Source organism: Myxine glutinosa, chromosome 7, assembly GCF_964187855.1.
Source record: "Myxine glutinosa chromosome 7, kmMyxGlut1.1, whole genome shotgun sequence".
Lineage (NCBI taxonomy): Eukaryota > Metazoa > Chordata > Myxini > Myxiniformes > Myxinidae > Myxine > Myxine glutinosa.
In genome coordinates, this window is record NC_136267.1 from 138624784 (window position 1) to 138648840 (window position 24057).

General features: G+C 40.9%; 1 protein-coding gene across 1 annotated transcript in view; it reads left to right on the forward strand.

The window, feature by feature from the left end:
• Positions 1 to 24057, forward strand: part of LOC137431683 (von Willebrand factor) — a 198760-nt gene that overhangs the window by 106181 nt on the left and 68522 nt on the right. The window contains exons 23-27 of the mRNA XM_068123293.2: positions 11579 to 11719; positions 13823 to 13921; positions 15441 to 15597; positions 17588 to 17749; positions 19831 to 19966. Of these exons, the coding sequence (XP_067979394.2) occupies positions 11579 to 11719; positions 13823 to 13921; positions 15441 to 15597; positions 17588 to 17749; positions 19831 to 19966 (695 nt within the window). The remainder of the gene's footprint in view (positions 1 to 11578; positions 11720 to 13822; positions 13922 to 15440; positions 15598 to 17587; positions 17750 to 19830; positions 19967 to 24057) is intronic.

Consider the following 24057-nt stretch of genomic DNA (forward strand, 5'->3'; position numbering starts at 1 on the left):
ATTATAAAGGGTAATTCTAAATGGTTCTGAAGGGTAATTATAAAGGGTAATTCTAAAGGGTTCTAAAGGGTAATTATAAAGGGTAATTCTAAATGGTTCTAAAGGATAATTATAAAGGGTAATGCGAAAGGGTTCTAAAGGGTAATTATAAAGGTAATTCTAAATGGTTCTAAAGGATAATTATAAAGGGTAATTCTAAAGGGTTCTAAAGGCTAATTATAAAGGGTAATTCTCAATGGTTCTAAAGGGTCATTCTAAATGGTAATTCTAAAGGGTTCCAAAGGATAATTATAAAGGGTAATTCTAAAGGGTTCTAAAGGGTAATTATAAAGGGTAATTCTAAATGGTTCTAAAGAGTAATTATAAAGGGTAATTTGAAAGGGTTCAAAAGGGTAATTATAAAGGGTAATTCTAAATGGTTCTAAAGGGTAATTATAAAGGGTAATTCTAAAGGGTTCTAAAGGGTAATTATAAAGGGTAATTCTAAATGGTTCTAAAGGATAATTATAAAGGGTAATTCTAAAGGGTTCAAAAGGGTAATTATAAAGGGTAATTCTAAATGGTTCTAAAGGGTAATTATAAAGGGTAATTCTAAAGGGTTCTAAAGGGTAATTATAAAGGGTAATTCTAAATGGTTCTAAAGGATAATTATAAAGGGTAATTCTAAATGGTTCTAAAGGGTAATTATAAAGGGTAATTCTAAAGGGTTCTAAAGGGTAATTATAAAGGGTAATTCTAAAGGGTTCTAAACGATAATTATGAAGGGTAATTCTAAATGGTTCCAAAGGATAATTATAAAGGGTAATTCTAAAGGGTTCTAAAGGGTAATTATAAAGGGTAATTCTAAAGGGTTCTAAAGGATAATTATAAAGGGTAATTCTAAATGGTTCCAAAGGATAATTATAAAGGGTAATTCTAAAGGGTTCTAAAGGATAATTATAAAGGGTAATTCTAAATGGTTCTAAAGGATAATTATAAAGGGTAATTCTAAAGGGTTCTAAAGGGTAATTATAAAGGGTAATTCTAAATGGTTCTAAAGAATAATTATAAAGGGTAATTCTAAAGGGTTCTAAAGGGTAATTATAAAGGGTAATTCTAAATGGTTCTAAAGGGTAATTCTAAAGGGTTCTAAAGGGTAATTATAAAGGGTAATTCTAAAGGGTTCGAAAGGGTAATTATAAAGGGTAATTCTAAATGGTTCTAAAGGATAATTATAAAGGGTAATTCTAAAGGGTTATAAAGGGTAATTATAAAGGGTAATTCTAAATGGTTTTAAAGGGTAATTCTAAAGGGTTCTAAAGGGCCATTATAAAGGGTAATTCTAAATGGTTCTAAAGGGTAATTATAAAGGGTAATTCTAAATGGTTCTAAGGGATAATTATAAAGGGTAATTCTAAAGGGTCCTAAAGGGTAATTCTAAATGGTTCTAAAGGGTAATTCTAAAGGGTTCTAAAGGGTAATTATAAAGGGTAATTCTAAATGGTTCTGAAGGGTAATTATAAAGGGTAATTCTAAAGGGTTCTAAAGGGTAATTATAAAGGGTAATTCTAAATGGTTCTAAAGGATAATTATAAAGGGTAATTCTAAAGGGTTCTAAAGGGTAATTATAAAGGTAATTCTAAATGGTTCTAAAGGATAATTATAAAGGGTAATTCTAAAGGGTTCTAAAGGGTAATTATAAAGGGTAATTCTCAATGGTTCTAAAGGGTCATTCTAAATGGTAATTCTAAAGGGTTCTAAAGGATAATTATAAAGGGTAATTCTAAATGGTTCTAAAGGGTAATTATAAAGGGTAATTCTAAATGGTTCTAAAGAGTAATTATAAAGGGTAATTTGAAAGGGTTCAAAAGGGTAATTATAAAGGGTAATTCTAAATGGTTCTAAAGGGTAATTATAAAGGGTAATTCTAAAGGGTTCTAAAGGGTAATTATAAAGGGTAATTCTAAATGGTTCTAAAGGATAATTATAAAGGGTAATTCTAAAGGGTTCAAAAGGGTAATTATAAAGGGTAATTCTAAATGGTTCTAAAGGGTAATTATAAAGGGTAATTCTAAAGGGTTCTAAAGGGTAATTCTAAATGGTTCTAAAGGATAATTATAAAGGATAATTCTAAATGGTTCTAAAGGGTAATTATAAAGGGTAATTCTAAATGGTTCTAAAGGGTAATAATAAAGGGTAATTCTAAAGGGTTCTAAAGGATAATTATAAAGGGTAATTCTAAATGGTTCCAAAGGATAATTATAAAGGGTAATTCTAAAGGGTTCTAAAGGGTAATTATAAAGGGTAATTCTAAATGGTTCCAAAGGATAATTATAAAGGGTAATTCTAAAGGGTTCTAAAGGGTAATTATAAAGGGTAATTCTAAATGGTTCTAAAGGATAATTATAAAGGGTAATTATAAAGGGTTCAAAAGGGTAATTACAAAGTCATTCTTAATGGTTCTAAAGGGTAATTATAAAGGGTAATTCTCAAGGGTTCTCAAAGTAAATGATAAAGGGTAATTCTAAAGTGTTTTAAAGAGTAATTATAAAGTATTCTAAATGGTTCTAAAGGGTAATTATAAAGGGTCATTCTAAAGGGTTCTAAAGAGCCATTCTAAAAGGTTCAAAAGGGTAATTCTAAAGGGTTCAAAAGGGTAATTCTAAAGGGTAATTGTAAAGGGTTCAAAAGGGTAATTCAAAAGGGTAATTCTAAAGGGTAATTCTAAAGGGTAATTCTAAAGGGTAATTCTAAAGGGTTTCACACGTTTCTAGGTTTTGCTTATTTCATATAAAAATGCCAAAGTAAACTGCTTCCTTTGGACATGGGTGCGATTTTTTTCAAAAAAATAGTAGCATAAATAAAGAAGTAAATATATATATATATATATATATATATATATATATATATATATATATATACGTATATATTTATAAATAAAGTTTTTTTTTTGGTCATACCTGTGACTTCATTTTAACCAGTTAAACAATGGATTTATCACCTAGAGGTTGTCAAGAGTATGTTTACCTTTGTGGGGTAAGTTTGATGTTGGCTTAACGGTTTTGAGCCCCTGTCATGCCATTGAATTAACACCAGGTGGGTTGACTCAGCCCGTCATCCGTCTGACTCTGAGGTTGGTAAAATGAGTACCAACTTACTGGTACAGCACCTCAAAAAAGTAAAACAACAATATGCCACCACTTTTCTGAAAAATCCAATTCCAAAACTTGTAAAAAAAAAAAAACTTTATTAATTCAGTCGATTGTATCTGAAGTTGAGATCTGCTTGTTTGGCTTACACCTTCCAAACCATGCAAAGGATGTCGTCAGTGCTCGTCATATGCGCCATTAAAGTAAAATAAGGAAGAGTTAAATAGTCACTAATATTTAATAACGTATTCCTGTGTACGATGGGTTTGTCAACTGAGAATGCTGGAGGCAAATGTATGTACGGTAACTGCCACAAGAAGCAAAGCAAAACCGATGTTTCGGATGTTTACCCTTCATCGATTTTGCTCCCACAGAGGGCAAACACCCAAAGCATGAGATTTACTTTGCTTTGTCAACCCCTGAATGATAAAACCAATGGCTCAAGTCGTTCGCCAATGTGGATTGATACTATATATCAATAACAAAGTGGATTGTTCCTGTTATTTGTACGAACACCACCCCGCTACCTCTTTCCAAACTACAACCTTCTTGCATCTGATGCTGGTGTAAAAGCTCAAACACCCACTCATGGACACTAAAATAGGTGGTCCCTTGTTAAACAAAGCTGCAAATATAGTTAATATCTTTTAACCGTAACATTATACAGTACAGTAGTTTTATTTGGAAATTCATGCGTAATTCAAGCCTGGTGTTGGCTTAGCGGTTCGGGTGCCGGCTTGGGATCCTGGGTTCCTGGGTACGAATCCTGCTCGATTGCTGAATTAACACCAGGGGGTTGACTCAGCCTGTCATCCTTCCGAGGTCGGCAAATTGAGCACCAGTTCACTGGTAATTCCCTGTGTGTTGCAAAAGGTGACTTTTTTTTTTTTTTTGGATATTGAATCGAGGCTCGTGAAAGAGCTGACATTTACTTCACAAACAAATCAACCAGACAAACAAAATATATAAAAAGAGGGAGCGGAAGACAAGAGAAGGGGAAGCACACAAACACTTGAGAGCACACAACATTTGAGAGCAGGGAGATGTGTGGGAGGGTGAGGGCTTAGGGGGAGGAGGCGTGGGAAGGGGGGGGGGGGAGGGAGAAGTATAAAACATAAGGACACCAAGGACTTCCAGGACAGAAGTTGGTATTTCAAAAAAGTGGAATTGGGGTGAAATTAGCGGGGGTAGAAAGGATCAAGGTTTTGGATGGGGGAAGATAAGAAATGGTGGTGAACAGCTGTTTTAAAGACCTGGAGGGTGGAGTGGAATTGAAGAGAGTGAGGGAGTTTGTTCCAGAGGCGGGAGAAAAGAGGAATGAAGGAGTGAAGGTGAGCAGAGAGTCTTGATTTTGGCAGTTTAACCATAAGAGGGTTGCAGGCAGATCTTGTGCGCCCTGTAGGAATATTTGCGGGACAGAACCCAGAGAGCTGGGGGGGGGGGGGGGGTGGGGGGGGGGCAAGGCCAGAGAGGAGTCGGTAGAAGACGGAAAGACCACCAACCTGCCTGCGGTGAGTGAGTGAGAGGCCCTTGGAGTTAGCTTCATCGCGGGAGATTCCAATGATTCTGAATGCTTTGGTTTCAACAGCGTGAAGACGAGCTAGGTGTGAGGCAGGAGCACCAGCCCAGAGGGGAGAGCAGTATTCCATTGAGCTGCGGATGAAAGCCTTGTATGTGGTGAGGAGCTCAGGTGTGCCAAGGAAGGACTTCACACGACAGAGGATGCCCAGTCGCCGACTGGCTTTGGAGGCCAGATTTGAAATGTGGTTTTCCCAGGAAAGATCATGGCAGATAGTGAGACCCAAAAGCTTGAGTGACAGAACTTCTTGGAGAGGATTATTCAGAAAGTGGATGGGAGGGTTGTCCAGTCGGTCTTTTCGGAGAGACATCGTAAGAGTGTGAGATTTGTCAGGATTGAAAGACATAAAGTGTGGATTGAAAAACATAAACACATAAATGAATGTGTTCTTCTATTCATACATACATGTCAGGATTGAAAGACATGCTACCAACCCTAACAGGGTTGCTGGCAGGAAGGGCACCCGGCTATAAAACATTGCTTCAAAGAGGGAACCACGGTGCCCGAAAAAGGTCAGAAAGGGGACCACCGTGCCCGAAAAAAGGTCAGAAAGGGGACCACGGTGCCCGAAAAAGGTCAGAAAGGGGACCACGGTGCCCGAAAAAAGTCAGAAAGGGAACCACGGTGCCCGAAAAAGGTCAAAAAGGGGACCACGGTGCCCGAAAAAGGTCAAAAAGGGGACCACGGTGCCCGAACAAGGTCAGAAAGGGGACCACGGTGCCCGAAAAAAGTCAGAAAGGGAACCACGGTGCCCGAAAAAGGTCAAAAAGGGGACCACGGTGCCCGAAAAAGGCCAACCCCTGCTCTGTGGGGAAAAATGGCCTCTAAAGGTGGTTCTGTTCTTCTATTCATACATAATTCGTATGATCTCTTCAGCAAAGCATGGTACGTTTTTTGATGTTTATACCAATGTTGTTTAAGGTTCCCCCCCAGCCTATAGGGAAGTTTTTGATGAAGAAAAAGCAAGAAAGCAACGTTTTTTCTCTGCCCGGAAGGCTACCCTTAGTAGTACAGGCCAATGTAGTAGTAGTAGTAGTAGTAGTAGTACAGTTGTACACTGCATGATTTTCGATGGGGGAGGGACGGGAGGGTGGCGTAGTTTCAAAAGGTTGGAGAGCATGATAACGCCGCACTATCATGCCCGTTGTGGGATGGCATGCCTGGCACATTTCTTTACCGTGGAAAGTGTAAGTGTCAAAAATACAGAGCTCAATGAGTTATCGTTTTGGAGTGTTTTCAGGCCATATGCCAGTATGACATAAACATGGCAGCATATAAGATGCTGTTTCATTGATTGAAGTTGTCGAATAACTTACCGATCAAAGTTTGAGTTTAAGTTCAATTCACCTTTGTGATTTTGGGGATGTGTGTACACACCTGACACAACCCCCTGGGTACAAGCCTGCAAAGGGAACCTATAGATGTCCTATGAGGTCTGCAGTTCTGACTTTGGAATAGCAAGAATCATTTCTTTCAGATGGCAAGCCATCACCATCTCATGACTTCCCTATTCCTATTCCTGATCATGACTTTCCCTATTCCTTTTCCTGATCCTGACTTCCCCCATTCCTATTCCTGATCATGACTTTCCCTATTCCTATTCCTGATCCTGACTTCCCCTATTCCTATTCCTGATCATTAATTCCCCTATTCCTATTCCTGATCATGACTTTCCCTATTCCTATTCCTGATCATTAATTCCCCTATTCATATTCCTGATCATGACTTCCCCCATTCCTATTCCTGATCATGACTTTCCCTATTCCTATTCCTGATCATGACTTTCCCTATTCCTATTCCTGATCATGACTTTCCCTATTCCTATTCCTGATGCTGTCTTCCCCCATTCCTATTCCTGATCATGACTTTCCCTATTCCTATTCCTGATCATGACTTTCCCTATTCCTATTCCTGATCATGACTTTCCGTATTCCTATTCCTGATCATGACTTCCCTATTCCTGATCATGACTTTCCCTATTCCTATTCCTGATCCTGAATTTCCCTATTCCTATTCCTGATCCTGACTTTCCCTATTCCTATTCCTGATTATGACTTTCCCCATTCCTATTCCTGATCATGACTTTCCCTATTCCTATTCCTGATCATGACTTTCCCTATTCCTATTCCTGATCATGACTTTCCCTATTCCTATTCCTGATCATGACTTCCCTATTCCTGATCATGACTTTCCCTATTCCTATTCCTGATCCTGACTTTCCCTATTCCTATTCCTGATCATGACTTTCCCCATTCCTATTCCTGATCATGACTTTCCGTATTCCTATTCCTGATCATGAATTTCCCTATTCCTATTCCTGATCATGACTTTCCCTATTCCTATTCCTGATCATGACTTTCCGTATTCCTATTCCTGATCATGACTTCCCTATTCCTGATCATGACTTTCCCTATTCCTATTCCTGATCCTGACTTTCCCCATTCCTATTCCTGATCATGACTTTCCCCATTCCTATTCCTGATCATGACTTCCCCCATTCCTATTCCTGATCATGACTTTACCTATTCCTATTCCTGATCATGACTTTCCCTATTCCTATTCCTGATCATGACTTCCCTATTCCTGATCATGACTTTCCCTATTCCTATTCCTGATCCTGACTTTCCCCATTCCTATTCCTGATCATGACTTTCCCCATTCCTATTCCTGATGATGACTTTACCTATTCCTATTCCTGATCATGACTTTCCCTATTCCTATTCCTGATGATGACTTTCCCTATTCCTATTCCTGATCATGACTTTCCCCATTCCTATTCCTGATGATGACTTTCCCTATTCCTATTCCTGATCATGAATTTCCCTATTCCTATTCCTGATCATGACTTTCCGTATTCCTATTCCTGATCATGACTTCCCTATTCCTGATCATGACTTTCCCTATTCCTATTCCTGATCCTGACTTTCCCCATTCCTATTCCTGATCATGACTTTCCCCATTCCTATTCCTGATCATGACTTCCCCCATTCCTATTCCTGATCATGACTTTACCTATTCCTATTCCTGATCATGACTTTCCCTATTCCTATTCCTGATCATGACTTCCCTATTCCTGATCATGACTTTCCCTATTCCTATTCCTGATCCTGACTTCCCTATTCCTGATCATGACTTTCCCTATTCCTATTCCTGATCATGACTTTCCCTATTCCTATTCCTGATCATGACTTTACCTATTCCTATTCCTGATCATGACTTTCCCTATTCCTATTCCTGATCATGACTTCCCTATTCCTGATCATGACTTTCCCTATTCCTATTCCTGATCATGACTTCCCTATTCCTGATCATGACTTTCCCTATTCCTATTCCTGATCATGACTTCCCTATTCCTGATCATGACTTTCCCTATTCCTATTCCTGATCATGACTTCCCTATTCCTGATCATGACTTTCCCTATTCCTATTCCTGATCATGACTTTCCCCATTCCTATTCCTGATCATGACTTCCCCCATTCCTATTCCTGATCATGACTTTACCTATTCCTATTCCTGATCATGACTTTCCCTATTCCTATTCCTGATCATGACTTTCCCTATTCCTATTCCTGATCATTAATTCCCCTATTCATATTCCTGATCATGACTTCCCCCATTCCTATTCCTGATCATGACTTTCCCTATTCCTATTCCTGATCATGACTTTCCCTATTCCTATTCCTGATCATGACTTTCCCTATTCCTATTCCTGATCCTGACTTCCCCCATTCCTATTCCTGATCATGACTTTCCCTATTCCTGATCATGACTTTCCCTATTCCTATTCCTGATCATGACTTTCCATATTCCTATTCCTGATCATGACTTCCCTATTCCTGATCATGACTTTCCCTATTCCTATTCCTGATCCTGACTTTCCCTATTCCTATTCCTGATCCTGACTTTCCCTATTCCTATTCCTGATCATGACTTTCCCCATTCCTATTCCTGATCATGACTTTCCCTATTCCTATTCCTGATCATGACTTTCCCTATTCCTATTCCTGATCATGACTTTCCCTATTCCTATTCCTGATCATACCTTTCCCTATTCCTATTCCTGATCATGACTTTCCCTATTCTGATTCCTGATCCTGACTTTCTCTATTCCTATTCCTGATCATGACTTTCCCCATTCCTATTCCTGATCATGACTTTCCCTATTCCTATTCCTGATCCTGACTTCCCTATTCCTATTCCTGATCCTGACTTTCCCTATTCCTATTCCTGATCATGACTTTCCCTATTCCTTTTCCTGATCCTGACTTCCCCCATTCCTATTCCTGATCATGACTTTCCCTATTCCTATTCCTGATCATGACTTTCCCTATTCCTATTCCTGATCATGACTTTCCCTATTCCTATTCCTGATCATGACTTTCCCTATTCCTATTCCTGATCATGACTTTCCCTATTCCTATTCCTGATCATGACTTTCCCTATTCCTATTCCTGATCCTGACTTCCCTATTCCTATTCCTGATCATGACTTTCCCTATTCCTATTCCTGATCCTGACTTTCCCTATTCCTATTCCTGATCATGACTTTCCCTATTCCTATTCCTGATCATGACTTTCCCTATTCCTATTCCTGATCCTGACTTTCCCTATTCCTATTCCTGATCATGACTTTCCCTATTCCTATTCCTGATCATGACTTTCCCCATTCCTATTCCTGATCATGACTTTCCCTATTCCTATTCCTGATCCTGACTTCCCTATTCCTATTCCTGATCCTGACTTTCCCTATTCCTATTCCTGATCATGACTTTCCCTATTCCTTTTCCTGATCCTGACTTCCCCCATTCCTATTCCTGATCATGACTTTCCCTATTCCTATTCCTGATCATGACTTTCCCTATTCCTATTCCTGATCATGACTTTCCGTATTCCTATTCCTGATCATGACTTTCCCTAATCCTATTCCTGATCCTGACTTCCCCCATTCCTATTCCTGATCATGACTTTCCCTATTCCTATTCCTGATCATGACTTTCCCTATTCCTATTCCTGATCATGACTTTCCCCATTCCTATTCCTGATCCTGACTTCCCCCATTCCTATTCCTGATCATGACTTTCCCTATTCCTATTCCTGATCCTGACTTCCCCCATTCCTATTCCTGATCATGACTTTCCCTATTCCTATTCCTGATCATGACTTCCCCCATTCCTATTCCTGATCATGACTTCCCCTATTCCTATTCCTGATCCTGACTTCCCCCATTCCTATTCCTGATCATGACTTTACCTATTCCTATTCCTGATCATGACTTTCCCTATTCCTATTCCTGATCATGACTTTACCTATTCCTATTCCTGATCATGACTTTCCCTATTCCTATTCCTGATCATGACTTCCCCCATTCCTATTCCTGATCATGACTTCCCCTATTCCTATTCCTGATCCTGACTTCCCCCATTCCTATTCCTGATCATGACTTCCCCCATTCCTATTCCTGATCATGACTTTCCCTATTCCTATTCCTGATCATGACTTCCCCCATTCCTATTCCTGATCATGACTTTCCCTATTCCTATTCCTGATCCTGACTTCCCCCATTCCTATTCCTGATCATGACTTCCCTATTCCTGATCATGACTTTCCCTATTCCTATTCCTGATCCTGACTTTCCCTATTCCTATTCCTGATCATGACTTTCCCTATTCCTATTCCTGATCCTGACTTTCCCTATTCCTATTCCTGATCCTGACTTTCCCTATTCCTATTCCTGATCATGACTTTCCCCATTCCTATTCCTGATCCTGACTTCCCCTAATCCTATTCTCTCACCGACTCCACTCTCCAGCTGACCTGCATTTTTCCACATTTACCATGATTCTCAACTTTTTCCTGTCTCCCACATGCTCTTTGTTGGCTCATGCCTTCTCTTCCCTTGTTATGTAGGTATGTCACGACAGATGTTACCTGTCTGTTTGTTCCTTGTCAAATTCTCCATTAATTCCCTGCCAGTTCCCTTATGATTCAGGTTGGATGTGTCGGCCTCTCACCCAATCTGTCGTAATTTTCTTCCATTAGCCTCTACATCCGAAAACAAATGAATGATTACAACAAATGAATGATTACAACAAGAAGTTTAACATTGTTTATCAGAAGGATGTTATGTTTAATCTATATATTAAAGTAGCCGGATTTCCCTGTTCCTCCGTCGCTCTGTTTGTCACACTTTTTGCTGGGACGTCATTATGGCGTTATGTATAGCGCTCGGCTAGGCCTCCACGTAGGTGCTCATCACCCAGCACGCAAACCCATGTCATTGCTTCTCTGACGGCAGTTGAACACCATGACCCATATATCTGGCTCTCTGTGACGATGTGACGACCGGAGGCGCCAGGCCGAGTGCCATGCAGGATGCGCTTGGCGTCAGGATGACAGATTTAGTGAGATTGCGGTGCAATAAGACGACATTACGTCTGGGATGTCATTACATCTAGTGCTAAGCTAAGCCTTTATCACGGTGTATTATTCATGACTCAAGAAGAATTTGCATTTTTGCAATTTGAAAAAAAACGACATAGCATCTGATCCCTGGGAACATAAAACAAATTGATAAAATTGGTTTTGATGAATAAGTGTGCGTGTTACTAAAATGAACGCTGGGTTGTTTGCCATGAACAAAATGTTTCTGGGATAAAAAAAAGTTGCAAATATTAACTGTCCGACTGCACCGTAACATACACAAGTCGTGTTCAAATACTGTTAACGAAGTGACGCTTTCAATGCTGGTGTCATTTTGAAGAAGAAACTTGGTTTTACGTTGTTTAATGGAGGATACACAAGATAAATGTGACAGTCACCGATGAAAAATACATTTCCCATTTCACACTCATTTTTCTGACCTCACTGGCAGTCGGTGGTTTGCGGTCTTTGTGGAAACTTCAATGGGAACCAGAACGACGATTTGACATCGAGCACCAATGAGCTTGAAGTGCAGGTGTCCATATTCGGGAATTCATGGAAAACAGATAAATTGTGTCCCGATTCCCACGAGGTGAGCATCAATCATATATACTTCATGATGTTTTACCTGTAACCTGATGATGAGACACCTGTCTATGTTTGCATAGCTACGTTTAATCTTCAGGTTTTCTTCCCACACCTTCAGCTGACTTTTTGTTTATTTTCCTGAAATTTTATTTCATATACTGTATTTAATCTCCTGGTTTGACTGTTTTTTGCACAGGTGTGTGTGTGTGTGTGTGTGTGTGTGTGTGTGTGTGTGTGTGTGTGTGTGTGTGTGTGTGTGTGTGTAATTTATTTATGGTAACTTCAGTAATTCATGTTAAATTACCATACAGTTTAAAAATTGCCATATTGAAATAAAATTACAGTAAAGGAAATATATGTATATTTATATATATACGTCATAATATATATATTTCCACGTGACCTATGACGTCATAATATATATATATTTCCACGTGACCTATGACGTCATAATATATATTTCCTTTTCTGTAATTTAATTTCAATATGGTAATTGAAACTGTATGGTAAAAAAAAAAAATATATATATATATATATATATGTGTGTGTGTGTGTGTATGTAGGTTAGGGGCAATGATTTCTAAATTTGGCCAGGGTGCCGGCGATAACTCGCCTACTCTTTGAGAAGGACACAGACTGGGGAAGGACAACAAATCCAGGTTTGTCATTGAACGACATGATGCATGTGCACTTGTCTACAGAAGACGAAATGAGCGATAAGACCCAGTCTGAGTCCAGGAAGCCACAAATTTTGGATGAGGAAGTGTCATGATGGGGGTGATATTTCTGAAACCTTTGGCACCAACTTGATCCATATCCTTGGCAACCATGATGGCAGATAGAAATAATAATGGAATCTTGCAGCAACATTTATAATGTTGCCTTCCCTTCAACAACCTGGTCCAGCAATCTTCTTCACTCATGATAATGCTGCTGCTCACAGGGCTATTTGAACAAGGAACCTTCTTGTCATTGCCAATGTTAATGTCATCACATCCAGGCCTGCCATCTCTGCAGATTTAAATCCAATTGAACCCCTCCGGGATATCATTGATTGTTGTATTCAAACCTTGCCAAGACAGCCACAGACCCTCGATGTAACAGTAGCTGATTCGGCACGGAATGCCATTCCTCAGGCTCACATTTGATTACCCATGTGGTCAACCTGACGACGATGCAAGGCAGTGATTGCTGCTGGAGGTGGAAACACCTGGTGTTGATATTGTTACTTCCACGTTGGATCTCTATATGAAAACATTCGCCACAACACAGCACGATGTAATTAGGTCGCAATGAAATGGCCATGCAATTATTCAACATTCATCTCTGTCAGAGGTTTGGACCACGATGGGACATAAAGAAATTGCGTCAACAACAACCATGTGTTCAATTTTTTTTATGGTGGAGAGTACTCTATGAAGAAACTTCCTTTACTGAAGATGTGTTTGGTGGAAAGGTTAGTTCTAGCTATTCAAAACTACGATCAACAACAGGTCCATTTTAGCTCTTTCATGAGCCTCGATCTTGTGTACCAAAAAAAATTAGAATAATAAATAAATGAATAAATAAATAAAGAAAAAATAGTCAACACTGCTCATGGAGGAGCAAAATGACATAAATCAACAGATTATAATCGGAGTGATATATTATTACAGGAGAACAAGGAGACAAAAACATGTTCCCGGGGACCGCCAAGAGGTTCTGGGGGCACCGGGCAACTTCTTCCTGGTGCTAGTCGGGATCCGCAGATAGGATTCCCACCTGTCCCAGTGAGGACGACACCTTATTGGGTTTCATTCATCCTGTGATAGCTCGGTTATGTGTCAATACAAACGTGAAAGACTTTTAAAAGTTTTTCAATCAATATTGTATTTTAATTTTTAAGCCTTGTTTCACAACGAAGATAAATGGATGTGTCTTGCGAAGGTACGACCATGCTTGCAAAATTCCCAAAAGGCATCAAAACAACTTCAGGATGGATGCACACACCATCGATTTTACAAATGGACAACAAATATGAGAACGACAATTGTATTAACTCTTCAGAAGGAAACTTGTATTTATAATGTATAACTTCTAACAAGTTGATGCCTCACTTCTCTCCAAGCAACCCCGACCCTGCCAGGGACAGAGCACAAAGCTACGCAAAGCAGAAGCGGCTTGTGCTATTATCCAAAGTGACATCTTCCATAACTGCTTCAAATGGGTTAGTGCACCATACCACATTGTCACGAGTTACCACATTCTCCATTTGTTCATCTGTTTACATGACACTTTTTCCTTCTCTACATCTTTGAAGCATTTTGTCTATTGGAATGCTCTCACTTGTGCCAATAATATTGTTGAATGGTATATATATATATATCTTCTTCTATATATTATATATATATGAAAGAAAGTTTTTGTTTGTTTGTTTGTTTGTCTGCACGAGCTAATCTCCTGAACGGTGAAAGATAGGAGGAAACCTCTAAAAACAAAAATGTCGGGACGGGCCCCAGGAAGGTTATAGGCTAGGTGGCGAGGCCGCTTCGGCCGGGCCGGTCCCATTTCACAATTAAAAGCTGAGCTGAATTACAGTAGTCAATCTTCTACGGCTGTGAGTAAAAGCCGAATTATAGTAGTAAATTCATTCAAAAAGAACTAAAAATGTCGGGACAGGCCCCGGGAAGGTTATAGGCTAGGTGGTGAGGCCGCCTCGGTCGGGCCGGGCCCATTTCGCAATTAAAAGCTGAGCTCAATTACAGTAGTCAATCTTCTACGGCTGTGAGTAAAAGCTGAATTATAGTAGTAAATTCAGGAACTAAAAATGTCGGGACGGGCCCCGGGAAGGTTATAGGCTAGGTGGTGAGGCCGCTTCGGCCGGGCCGGGCCCATTTCACAATTAAAAGCTGAGCTGAATTATCGTAGTAAATTCATTCAAAAAGAACCAAAAATGTCAAGACGGGCGGAAGGTTATAGGCTAGGTGGCGAGGCCGGTCGAGGCCGCTTTGGCCGGGCCGGGCCCATTTCGCAATTAAAAGCTGAGCTGAATTACAGTCGTCAATCTTCTACGGCTGTGAGTAAAAGCTGAATTATCGTAGTATATTCATTCAAAAAGAACCAAAAATGTCAAGACGGGCCCTGGGAAGGTTATAGGCTAGGTTGCGAGGCCGGGCGAGGCCGCATCGGCCGGGCTGGGCCCATTTCGCAATTAAAAGCTGAGCTGAATTATAGTAGTCAATCTTCTACGGCCACGAGTAAAAACTGAATTATAGTAGTAAATTCATTCAAAAAGAACCCGGGCAACACCGTGTGCTTTTGGCTAGTATTATGTATATATATATTGGCTACTGGCTAATGATGCCCCACTGACTGTGACTTGTGAGGCCAGATTGTATTTGGGCCCAAGTGGCATTTGCCACATGGACTATTTGTGTTACGTCCTTCAATCACAACCAGGAAGCATCATTGTTGTTATTCAGCAGTTATGGAATGTATAAATGGAAATAATGAAATGCCGCTAACTTACACCAACGCCGTAATGACGTCATCACGACGGCGTCATGCCTGCAAACCCAGAAGGTCATATGGTAGTTAACGAATGCAAAGTCAAAAGCTGTCACCAAGCAAATGAAAAGCAAAGCTACCGACCTGGTTTCACCCTTATTGGGGCTCGTCAGTGACTACCATGAACACAGGGTGTAAAGATGAAGTTCTGAAATTGTTTAATCCAAGTCATTCTCCAGGTCCCTATGGAGGAACATTACGATGCGTGCGTCAGCGAAGCATGCAGATGTGAGGCAGTGGGAGAGTGCACCTGCGTGTGTGACTCCGTCGCGACCTATGCCCACGCATGTGCCCAGGCCGGCGTTCCTGTGCAATGGCGTTCACAGACCTTCTGCCGTGAGTTTGATGATGAGTTTGACTCCTGAAGCTCCCGAATTTAAATTTTCTACAATGAATAATGAAGTTTCCTCTTTCGTTTATATAACAGTGAATATTGCTGATGATTTGTGAACTTTGTGGGGAGAAAAGAGTGCATTGATGTCTCAATGCAAGTAAACAGCTATAGGCCGACATTGTTGGTATGATGGCCGGAATCATAAACTTGATGTAGAACCCGAAGTTGCAGGCCACATTGGGGATTTCAGGTGAAATAATTGCCAGGCTTGACTTACTTGAGACACCATAGACTTTTACTGATGCCTTGGATGTTTTCAGATCAAGGCTCGCAAGGTTGCGTTGACTTTAATTGCCTGACTTGTGTCTTAACTGAAGAAAACGGTGGATTTCTCAAAGAAAAAAAATAATATTATTCCATCAAAATGTTTGACAAACAACAGTCAAACTTGCAAGATATTATATATACTTTCAAATAATGTTTTTAATGTGTAAGAACCAGGGAGGGTGTGATTTTGGATGTCTTTTAGACACAGTATCTACGGTTCACTCGTCCATCCCCAGATCATCACGAACAATTAGATATGAGATGTCTGCAGCTTCTCAGCTTGTGAAAACCAGTCCGGGTTGCATTCTCGACCCGACTATAAACTGAATGGTTTGCAGGCATCACATTGCATCACAAAGTGTGCCATCCCTCATGTGGATGTTAAATCAGGGGTCCCGGCTACTAACATTGGTTTGTGGACAGAAACATCCCACACAATTTTTTCTTAAAGAGTAGGCAAGTTGATGCCGGCAACCTGAACAATCTACATGGTATTCATAGAATACTTACCCCGCACAGTCAACTTGGTGCGAGCCAACTGTTCTGTTTTTGAAGGGGTTTTTTTTTCTTTCTTTGATCCAATATGGTTGCCAAACCACGTGAGCGATCACATCATAAATTTACATTCTCTAATATAATTGTTGCCTAGATCAAGAAATTTCAAACTGATCAGACTAAGCGTTGTCCCTGTCAAATTATGACGTCATAATTACCAGCGTGTGTGATGACATTAAGGCACCAATGACATTACCATTAACACCACTTATTCTCCACGCGGAGGTCTTTACAATGAGCCATGTTTCAATTTTTTTCCATTGAGTGGTCTGGGAGATATAGAGGAGCAACGTTTTTTGGTTATTCCAAGATGGCGCCGGCACCACGTGACATATGACGTCATAATTATTAAAAATTCTGCAGGAGGAGATACTCCTGTGAAAATTTTGTGTCCATCTGACCAACAGTTGCAGAGAAAAATTACAAAATCCTGCCCAAATCGCCTCCAGTCAAACCTCAAGCTTATACTTGAATTTTTTTAATTTTTACATTTTTTGTATACAAGATCGAGGCTCGTGTAAGAGTGGAGATCAATCACACCTGTCATCAATCACAAAAAAAAAAAAACGGACACACAAAACATACAATAAAGGGAGCGGGAGACAAGATGGAAAACAAGATGAAGACAAGATGCACAAGATGATGCACATCAGACAACATGGGGGGAGAGAGGGAAGCACACAAGCACAACAGCAGAGAACAGGGAGATTGGAAGATCTGTGCGAGGAAGAGGGCTAAGGGGGAGGAGGCATGGGCAGGGGGGTTGGGGGTGGGAGAGGTATAAAAACACATGGACACTGCTAGAACTTCCAGGAAATAAGTTGGTATTTCAAAAAAAAAGGGGATCTGGGGTGAATTACCAAGGGGTAGAAAAGATCAAGGTTTTGTATGGGGGAAGATAAGAGATGGTGGTGAACAGCTGTTTTAAAGACCTGGAGGGAGGAGTGGGATTGAAGAGAGAGTGGGAGATTGTTCCAGAGGTGGCAGAAAAGGGGAATGAAAGAGTGAAGGTGAGCAGAGAGTCTTGATTTTGGCAATTTGAATAGGAGTAGTTGTTCACTTTGTTGAGTTGACATGATATGCTGTTGCTCTTCCTTCCTTTTACGGCAGCCATGTCATGTGAAATGCCTGACGGAGAGCATGAAGCACCCGGTGTGTGTGAATGGCATTACGAGGTCTGCGGTCCAGCCTGTCTGCGCACCTGCCAGGCCCCCAACGTCCCCGATTGCCCGTTCCAGTGCCTCGACGGATGCTACGGTCGTTGTCCTAATGGTACTTACTGTAGATTTATTTATATATAGTGTAAATCAGGCGGATATTGTAATAATTATCAGTGCACAAAGGAAAGCGTATTATTAATATTAATATTATTGAAAATATAACTGATTTACATGACGTGGAGAAAGCTTAAGCAATTGGGATGAATTGGCAAATTGGAGGGGAAAGGGTGAAAGGGGCAGGGGGTTGAGGGTGGTCGAGCATGAAGAGGTGGAGATGTTGAAAAGGCAGGATGGGGTTAAATACCAAAATTTGACTTTCTCATTTGATATTTATAACATTTCATTGATAAAATAAAAAGTAAATTGCAGAGTTTGACAACATTTTAAACCAATTATGCAGTTCATTTACTTAATAATTTATTCATTTCCCACTGGAAGCTTGAAAACTTAATGGGGCCTCCAAATGTACAGTTACCTTCTCTGTCATGTTCTGATGAATAGGGAAAATCATTTTGTGTAATATTTTTGGAACACACTATAGTAGTTTGGTCATTCCACCAATGACTTCTCTGACCAGAGTCAGATCGATCAGTGATGCTATAATAGAACAAACTATAATAATAGGGGGGAAACACCAATAGCAGAGTTGAAGGCCAAGATAGAGGCAGTCTTGGACAAACAATGGTTGTGGTGAGGAATTGGAGGCAAGAGACGATGCATAGGTTGGACAATTCGATTGATACAGAAGGAAACTCCAATGGGAGAAAACTCGAAATTTGGATGGAGGAGTGATTGGGGTTGAGGGAGGGGGAGGTTAACGACGGTAGAAAAGATCATGCTTTTCGACTGGGGAAACAAAGCATGGAAAGAGCAGAGGGTGCAAGACCAGAAAGGAGGTGATAGAAGACAGAGAGACCACAGACCTGTCTGCAATGATGAAGCGATATGCCCATTGACAGCTTCATTGCAGGAGTTTACAATAATCCTGAAGACCTTGGTTTCCACAGCGTCAAACTGAGCAAGGTGTGATGCAGGAGAGCCAGCCCAGGGTGGAGAGCAGTACTCCATCAAGCTGCGGATGAAGGCCTTGTAGGTGGATAGGAGTTGAGGTACATGCCAAATAAGGACCTTGTACGACACAGGAAGTTGTTGGCTGGCTTTGGAGGCCAACTTTGAAATGTGGTTTGCCCAAGAAAGATCATGGCTTACAGTGAGACCCAGGAGTTTGAATGACCACTTCCGCAAGAGGATTTTAAAGAAAGTAGATGGGAGGGTTGTCCAGATCATGGTCTTTTCAGAGAGAGAAAGTGAGAGTGTGAGATTTGTACGGAGTTAGACATATTCCAAGTGTTTGACCATCTTATGATTTTTTTCAATGTCTGAAGAGAGGGAAGAGGCTGTATCCTGCCTGTCTGAATGATGAGGGATGTCACGTTAGAGGGTGGAGTCATCAGCAAATAGATAAAGCGAATTTTTCAGAGAGTCAGAGAGATCATTGATGAATATCAGGAATAGGACTGGACCCATACATAACACTGCCTTGGGGCACTCCAGCCTTGACTGGGAGAGGAGATGAAATTATTCCGTTGAGAGGCTTCCGTTGGCTACGACAGGAGAGGAGGTCAGTAAGCCATGTGTGGAGTTGGCCTTGTGTGGAGTTGGCCTTGGATGCCATGGCCACATAGTTTGAGGAGTAAGGCAGAATGCCAGACTGTATCAAAAGCCCAACATATGTCCAGAGAGACGACCCTGATCTCGTGTCTGACTTGAGTAGAAGCAGCATGTCGAAGGTGGATATGTACCTGGTCTGAAACCAAATTTGGTGATCACATGGTTACAAATATTTCATTGAATTCCAATTTTTTACTCAAATGAACAATTTGAAAACATGAAAATGATGGATATTCCAATTATTATGGTATTCTTAGCCGCCCGTTGTGCAAGGATGGGAGAAGCTATTGTAATTTTTCTGGGCCTCAACAAATGTGTGATTCTACACACAAATCTATTTAATATTGATCGTTCATGCTCAGATCTACTGTCATCTATATACCTCGGTTAGGCTTTACATTGTTAAATACTCACTTTTTATTTTTGGTAGAGTGGTTGCTAAAAAGAATGATCTTTGTGAAGGTTCTCTTTGGGATGAATACACGGAGCGCTGTGTCCGTACGGCGGAATGTCCCGTGTGTCACTACAACGATGAAGTGGTACCAGAGGGTCGCTTGACAATTTTCCATCGACATGATCCAAATCACTGTGAGATCTGGTAAATTCAAACATACTTTATAATGCTTTCCTTTTTCCAAGCTGTACCTCATCTTTGTGATCAGCATCGACGACAGCAATATTTTAGACTAATATAACCGTTGTACTTATACACCTGTAAATTATCTGTGTAGTCCATGTAAGAGTCCTAATATGAAGTCGTGTATTATGACAAGGAAATTTCAGTTTATAATTTTGTCTACAGCGTCAGATCTGCCCTACTCGCTCCTCTGCCCTTCACTCAGATTATTATACCAATGTTTACCTATATGTACTGAATCTATTCTTGCATTTTACTCACTCTTCTGCCATCCACTTAATTGGTGTTTCTTCTTTAATTTGAGTTCTATCATCGAAACAAGCCTGACATTTGTCATGGGAAAGGCATTGATATTGCTAAGAAGTTGTTGTTGCTAGAATGTCTCCCTTACTATGTGGTGCAATGTGTATTGCTACCTCCACCACTGTGAGTGAATGGTGGTTATGTTTTCAGCCCTGACTGTCTGTCTGTTTGGCTGGGAACAGGATATCTCAAGGTTGTTAGCAGATTCGGCTGAAATTTGGTGGAGAGGTTGGGTATGTCACAAAGACGAAATTGTTAGATTTTGGTGAAGATCTGGATCCGGATACTAGAATTTTTAAAGTGATTCTTCACCACTTAGAGATAGGGCCAAAAACGACATACAGTCGGACCCCGCTATTCGCGATTCCGCTATTCGCGGGTTCCGTGTATTTGCGGGTGATAAAATGCGATCTGTTTCTCTATTCGCCGAAAAGTGTCCCACAAATTCGCGGGTTTTTTTTCCTATTTGCGGCCGTGCTCTGCGAATTCGCGGTTTTTCAGGGGCGCAAATTTTTTTTTCACGAGCCACGAGCATGACCTGCTCCTGCATTTGCTGCCGTGTGTTTCGTATTTTCACGGATTTCGCGGGATATCCCATCATTCACACTGAATAGCTTCACGTGATATTCCAACGTTCACAGGTAAACAATGTTTCACAGGATATCCCGCCATTAATACCTTGAACAGCTTCACTGATATTCCACCATTGACAGGTAAACATTGCTTCGCGCGATATCCCACCAGCTGCATAACACGTCATCCCTGCGAGTTATGTACAGAATGAAAACACTCCACAGCATCTATTAGTGTAATTAGCTGCCTCCCTTTTCCCCATTGAAACAATGGCATGGCATTCATTCTCGGATTTTCATCGACATTCATGGATTATTGCCAACATTCGTGATTTTGTCCCGCAATTTCTGGGACGTTCATTGACCTTCGCGGATTATTGTTGACATTCTTGGGATTTGCATCACCATTCGCGGCTCTTGCCTCGCCGTTCGCGGTTTGGTCCTCTGTATTCATGGATTTTCGTGCATTCAGGAACCTATTCCCCCTTTTTCCATTGAAACATGACCCGCTATTCACAGATTTTCCAGGAACCAGCGAATAGCGGGGTCCGACTGTGTGTGTGTGTGTGTGTGTGTGTGTGTGTGTGTGTGTGTGTGTGTGTGTGTGTGTGTGTGTGTGTGTATGTATGTATGTATGTATATATATATATATGTATATATGTGTATATATATATATATATATATATATATATATATACACAAAGAATTAAGTTAAGCACCCCCCCGTTTTTTTACAACCTCGCACATTACAAGTTTGTTGTCGTCAAAACAGTGTAATATACCCATGATATTGCTATATTTTCTGGAGAAGTGATATTATGGTCACATAAAAACATAACAATCATGCCGTTTTCAATATTTTATTCTGAATAATTTAAGGTGAAATGTTTTGGGAATTTTAGGCATATTTTCACCTCAATTTAAGTATGGAGCTATAGGTCCATCACGGACAGTGTGGATGACGTTTATGTTTTCTAACGTACAGTCATTGTTCTGAGAAGACCTCTAGCGATCTTTGCGTCAATAACGTGTGTAGGACCCACGTGATCGGATGGAGCAAGGTGCTGTGACAACCATCCCCTGGCCTGCGTACAGTCCTGACCTGAACCCCCTCGAGCACGTTTGGGACATGTTGGGACGACAAATTGCGAAGATGGTCCCTCCAATAGCCAATCTGGATGAATTGGAACGTGCATTACATCGGGAATGGAACAACCTGCCACAGCAACGCATACGACGGCTTACAGGGTCTATGAGACGTAGGGTTGAGTCAGTGATCCGATCACGTGGGTCCTACACACGTTATTGACGCAAAGATCGCTAGAGGTCTTCTCAGAACAATGACTGTACGTTAGAAAACATAAACGTCATCCACACTGTCCGTGATGGACCTATAGCTCCATACTTAAATTGAGGTGAAAATATGCCTAAAATTCCCAAAACATTTCACCTTAAATTATTCAGAATAAAATATTGAAAACGGCATGATTGTTATGTTTTTATGTGACCATAATATCACTTCTCCAGAAAATATAGCAATATCATGGGTATATTACACTGTTTTGACGACAACAAACTTGTAATGTGCGAGGTTGTAAAAAAACGGGGGGGTGCTTAACTTAATTCTTTGTGTATATATATATATATATATATATATATATATATATATATATATATATATGTATATATATATATATATATATATATTGCGGTTTTGGGAAACCACTAAAAAGTAATGGCAACCACCATACAGGTCCCTTAGAATAGTTATTTCATAACAGACCATTATCTTAGCCCCATTCCCCTTATTTCAGGTTAGTATGTCTTTCGGTGTTGGGGAGGCTCAAAGCTCTCCCTCAAACATTTGAGCTCAAAGCTCAAAGACACACCATCCAAACACCAGGTAAAAGTTCCTTTGAGAGAGTTTGTGGGGGCAGGGGGAGTGACACTCGACCAGTCAGGTAGCAACACTCTACGGCACTTCGGGGGAGCTGATTGGGTGGAGTAACGGGCTCCACGAATCGGGAGCCAGGACACCCTCAAACATTCCCCCTCACCCTCGGTGAGGGTGGACAAAAAGCCATTGTACACGTGTTAATTCTCTCTCTCTGCCGGGTTTCACCTAGCATGTGCCTACAATTCTCGATTTTGGCCCTGGACTCTGCCCCCTCTGCACGTGTGCATGATACGCTCTCTTGGCTTTTGGACTCTGTTGGCAGAGCACGTGTCCATCCAGTCTAAACGATCCTCTCGCGGGCCTCTACACGTGTTTTCTTCTCTTCTCTCTTTGCCTTGGATTTTGTGGGATGCACACGTGTTTGGATACACTCTCTCTTTGTTAGCTCTACACGGGTGGAGTAACGGGCTGTGTGTGTGTGTGTGTGTGTGTGTGTGTGTGTGTGTGTGTGTGTGTGTGTGTGTGTGTGTGTGTGTGTGTGTGTGTGTGTGTGTGTGTGTGTGTAGGGGAGGCAGGAGAGGGCGGGGGAGGGGAGGTGAGGAGGCAGGGTAGGGGGAATGGTGGGATTAGGGGGAAGGGGGGGGAAGGAGAGGAAGGGGTAGGGGAGAATGGGAGGAAGGGGGAGGGAGGGGGAAGGGGAGGGGAGGGGGGGACAGGGGGCATGGGGGGGGGGGAGAGATGGGGGGATGGGGAGGGGGGAATTGGGGGAAGGGGAGGGGAGAGGGGGGAAGCAGGAGAGGAAGGGGGTTCATGTATATGCTGGTGGGTGATGCCGATCAGGAAGAAGAAGAAGCCGTATTACCGGTACCAACTTCGTACACTTCTGGAATTGTTTGATTTATTTGTATTCAAATGTCTGGTGATTGTTTTGTATTTATTTATGCGAATGTGTACTTGTCTATAACTGTCATTAATTTAAAAGGGCTTCGGCACTATCAAGCGATTTAAAAAAAAAAAAAAAAAAACTTTTCCCCCCCCCATATATATATATATATATATATATATATATATATATATATATATATATATACATATATATATATTGTATATATATTGCCTAAAACACTCCCAGGCACTCACTGATGAACCTCTGAAAGTTTGACGAAGATCCGTTCAGCCATCTCGGAGAAAAATGGCGACACACACACAGACAGACGTCTCTCTTATATAGTAGATACTGCAGCACGATGTCTTAGAAAGTTGTGAACAAAACAAAAAAT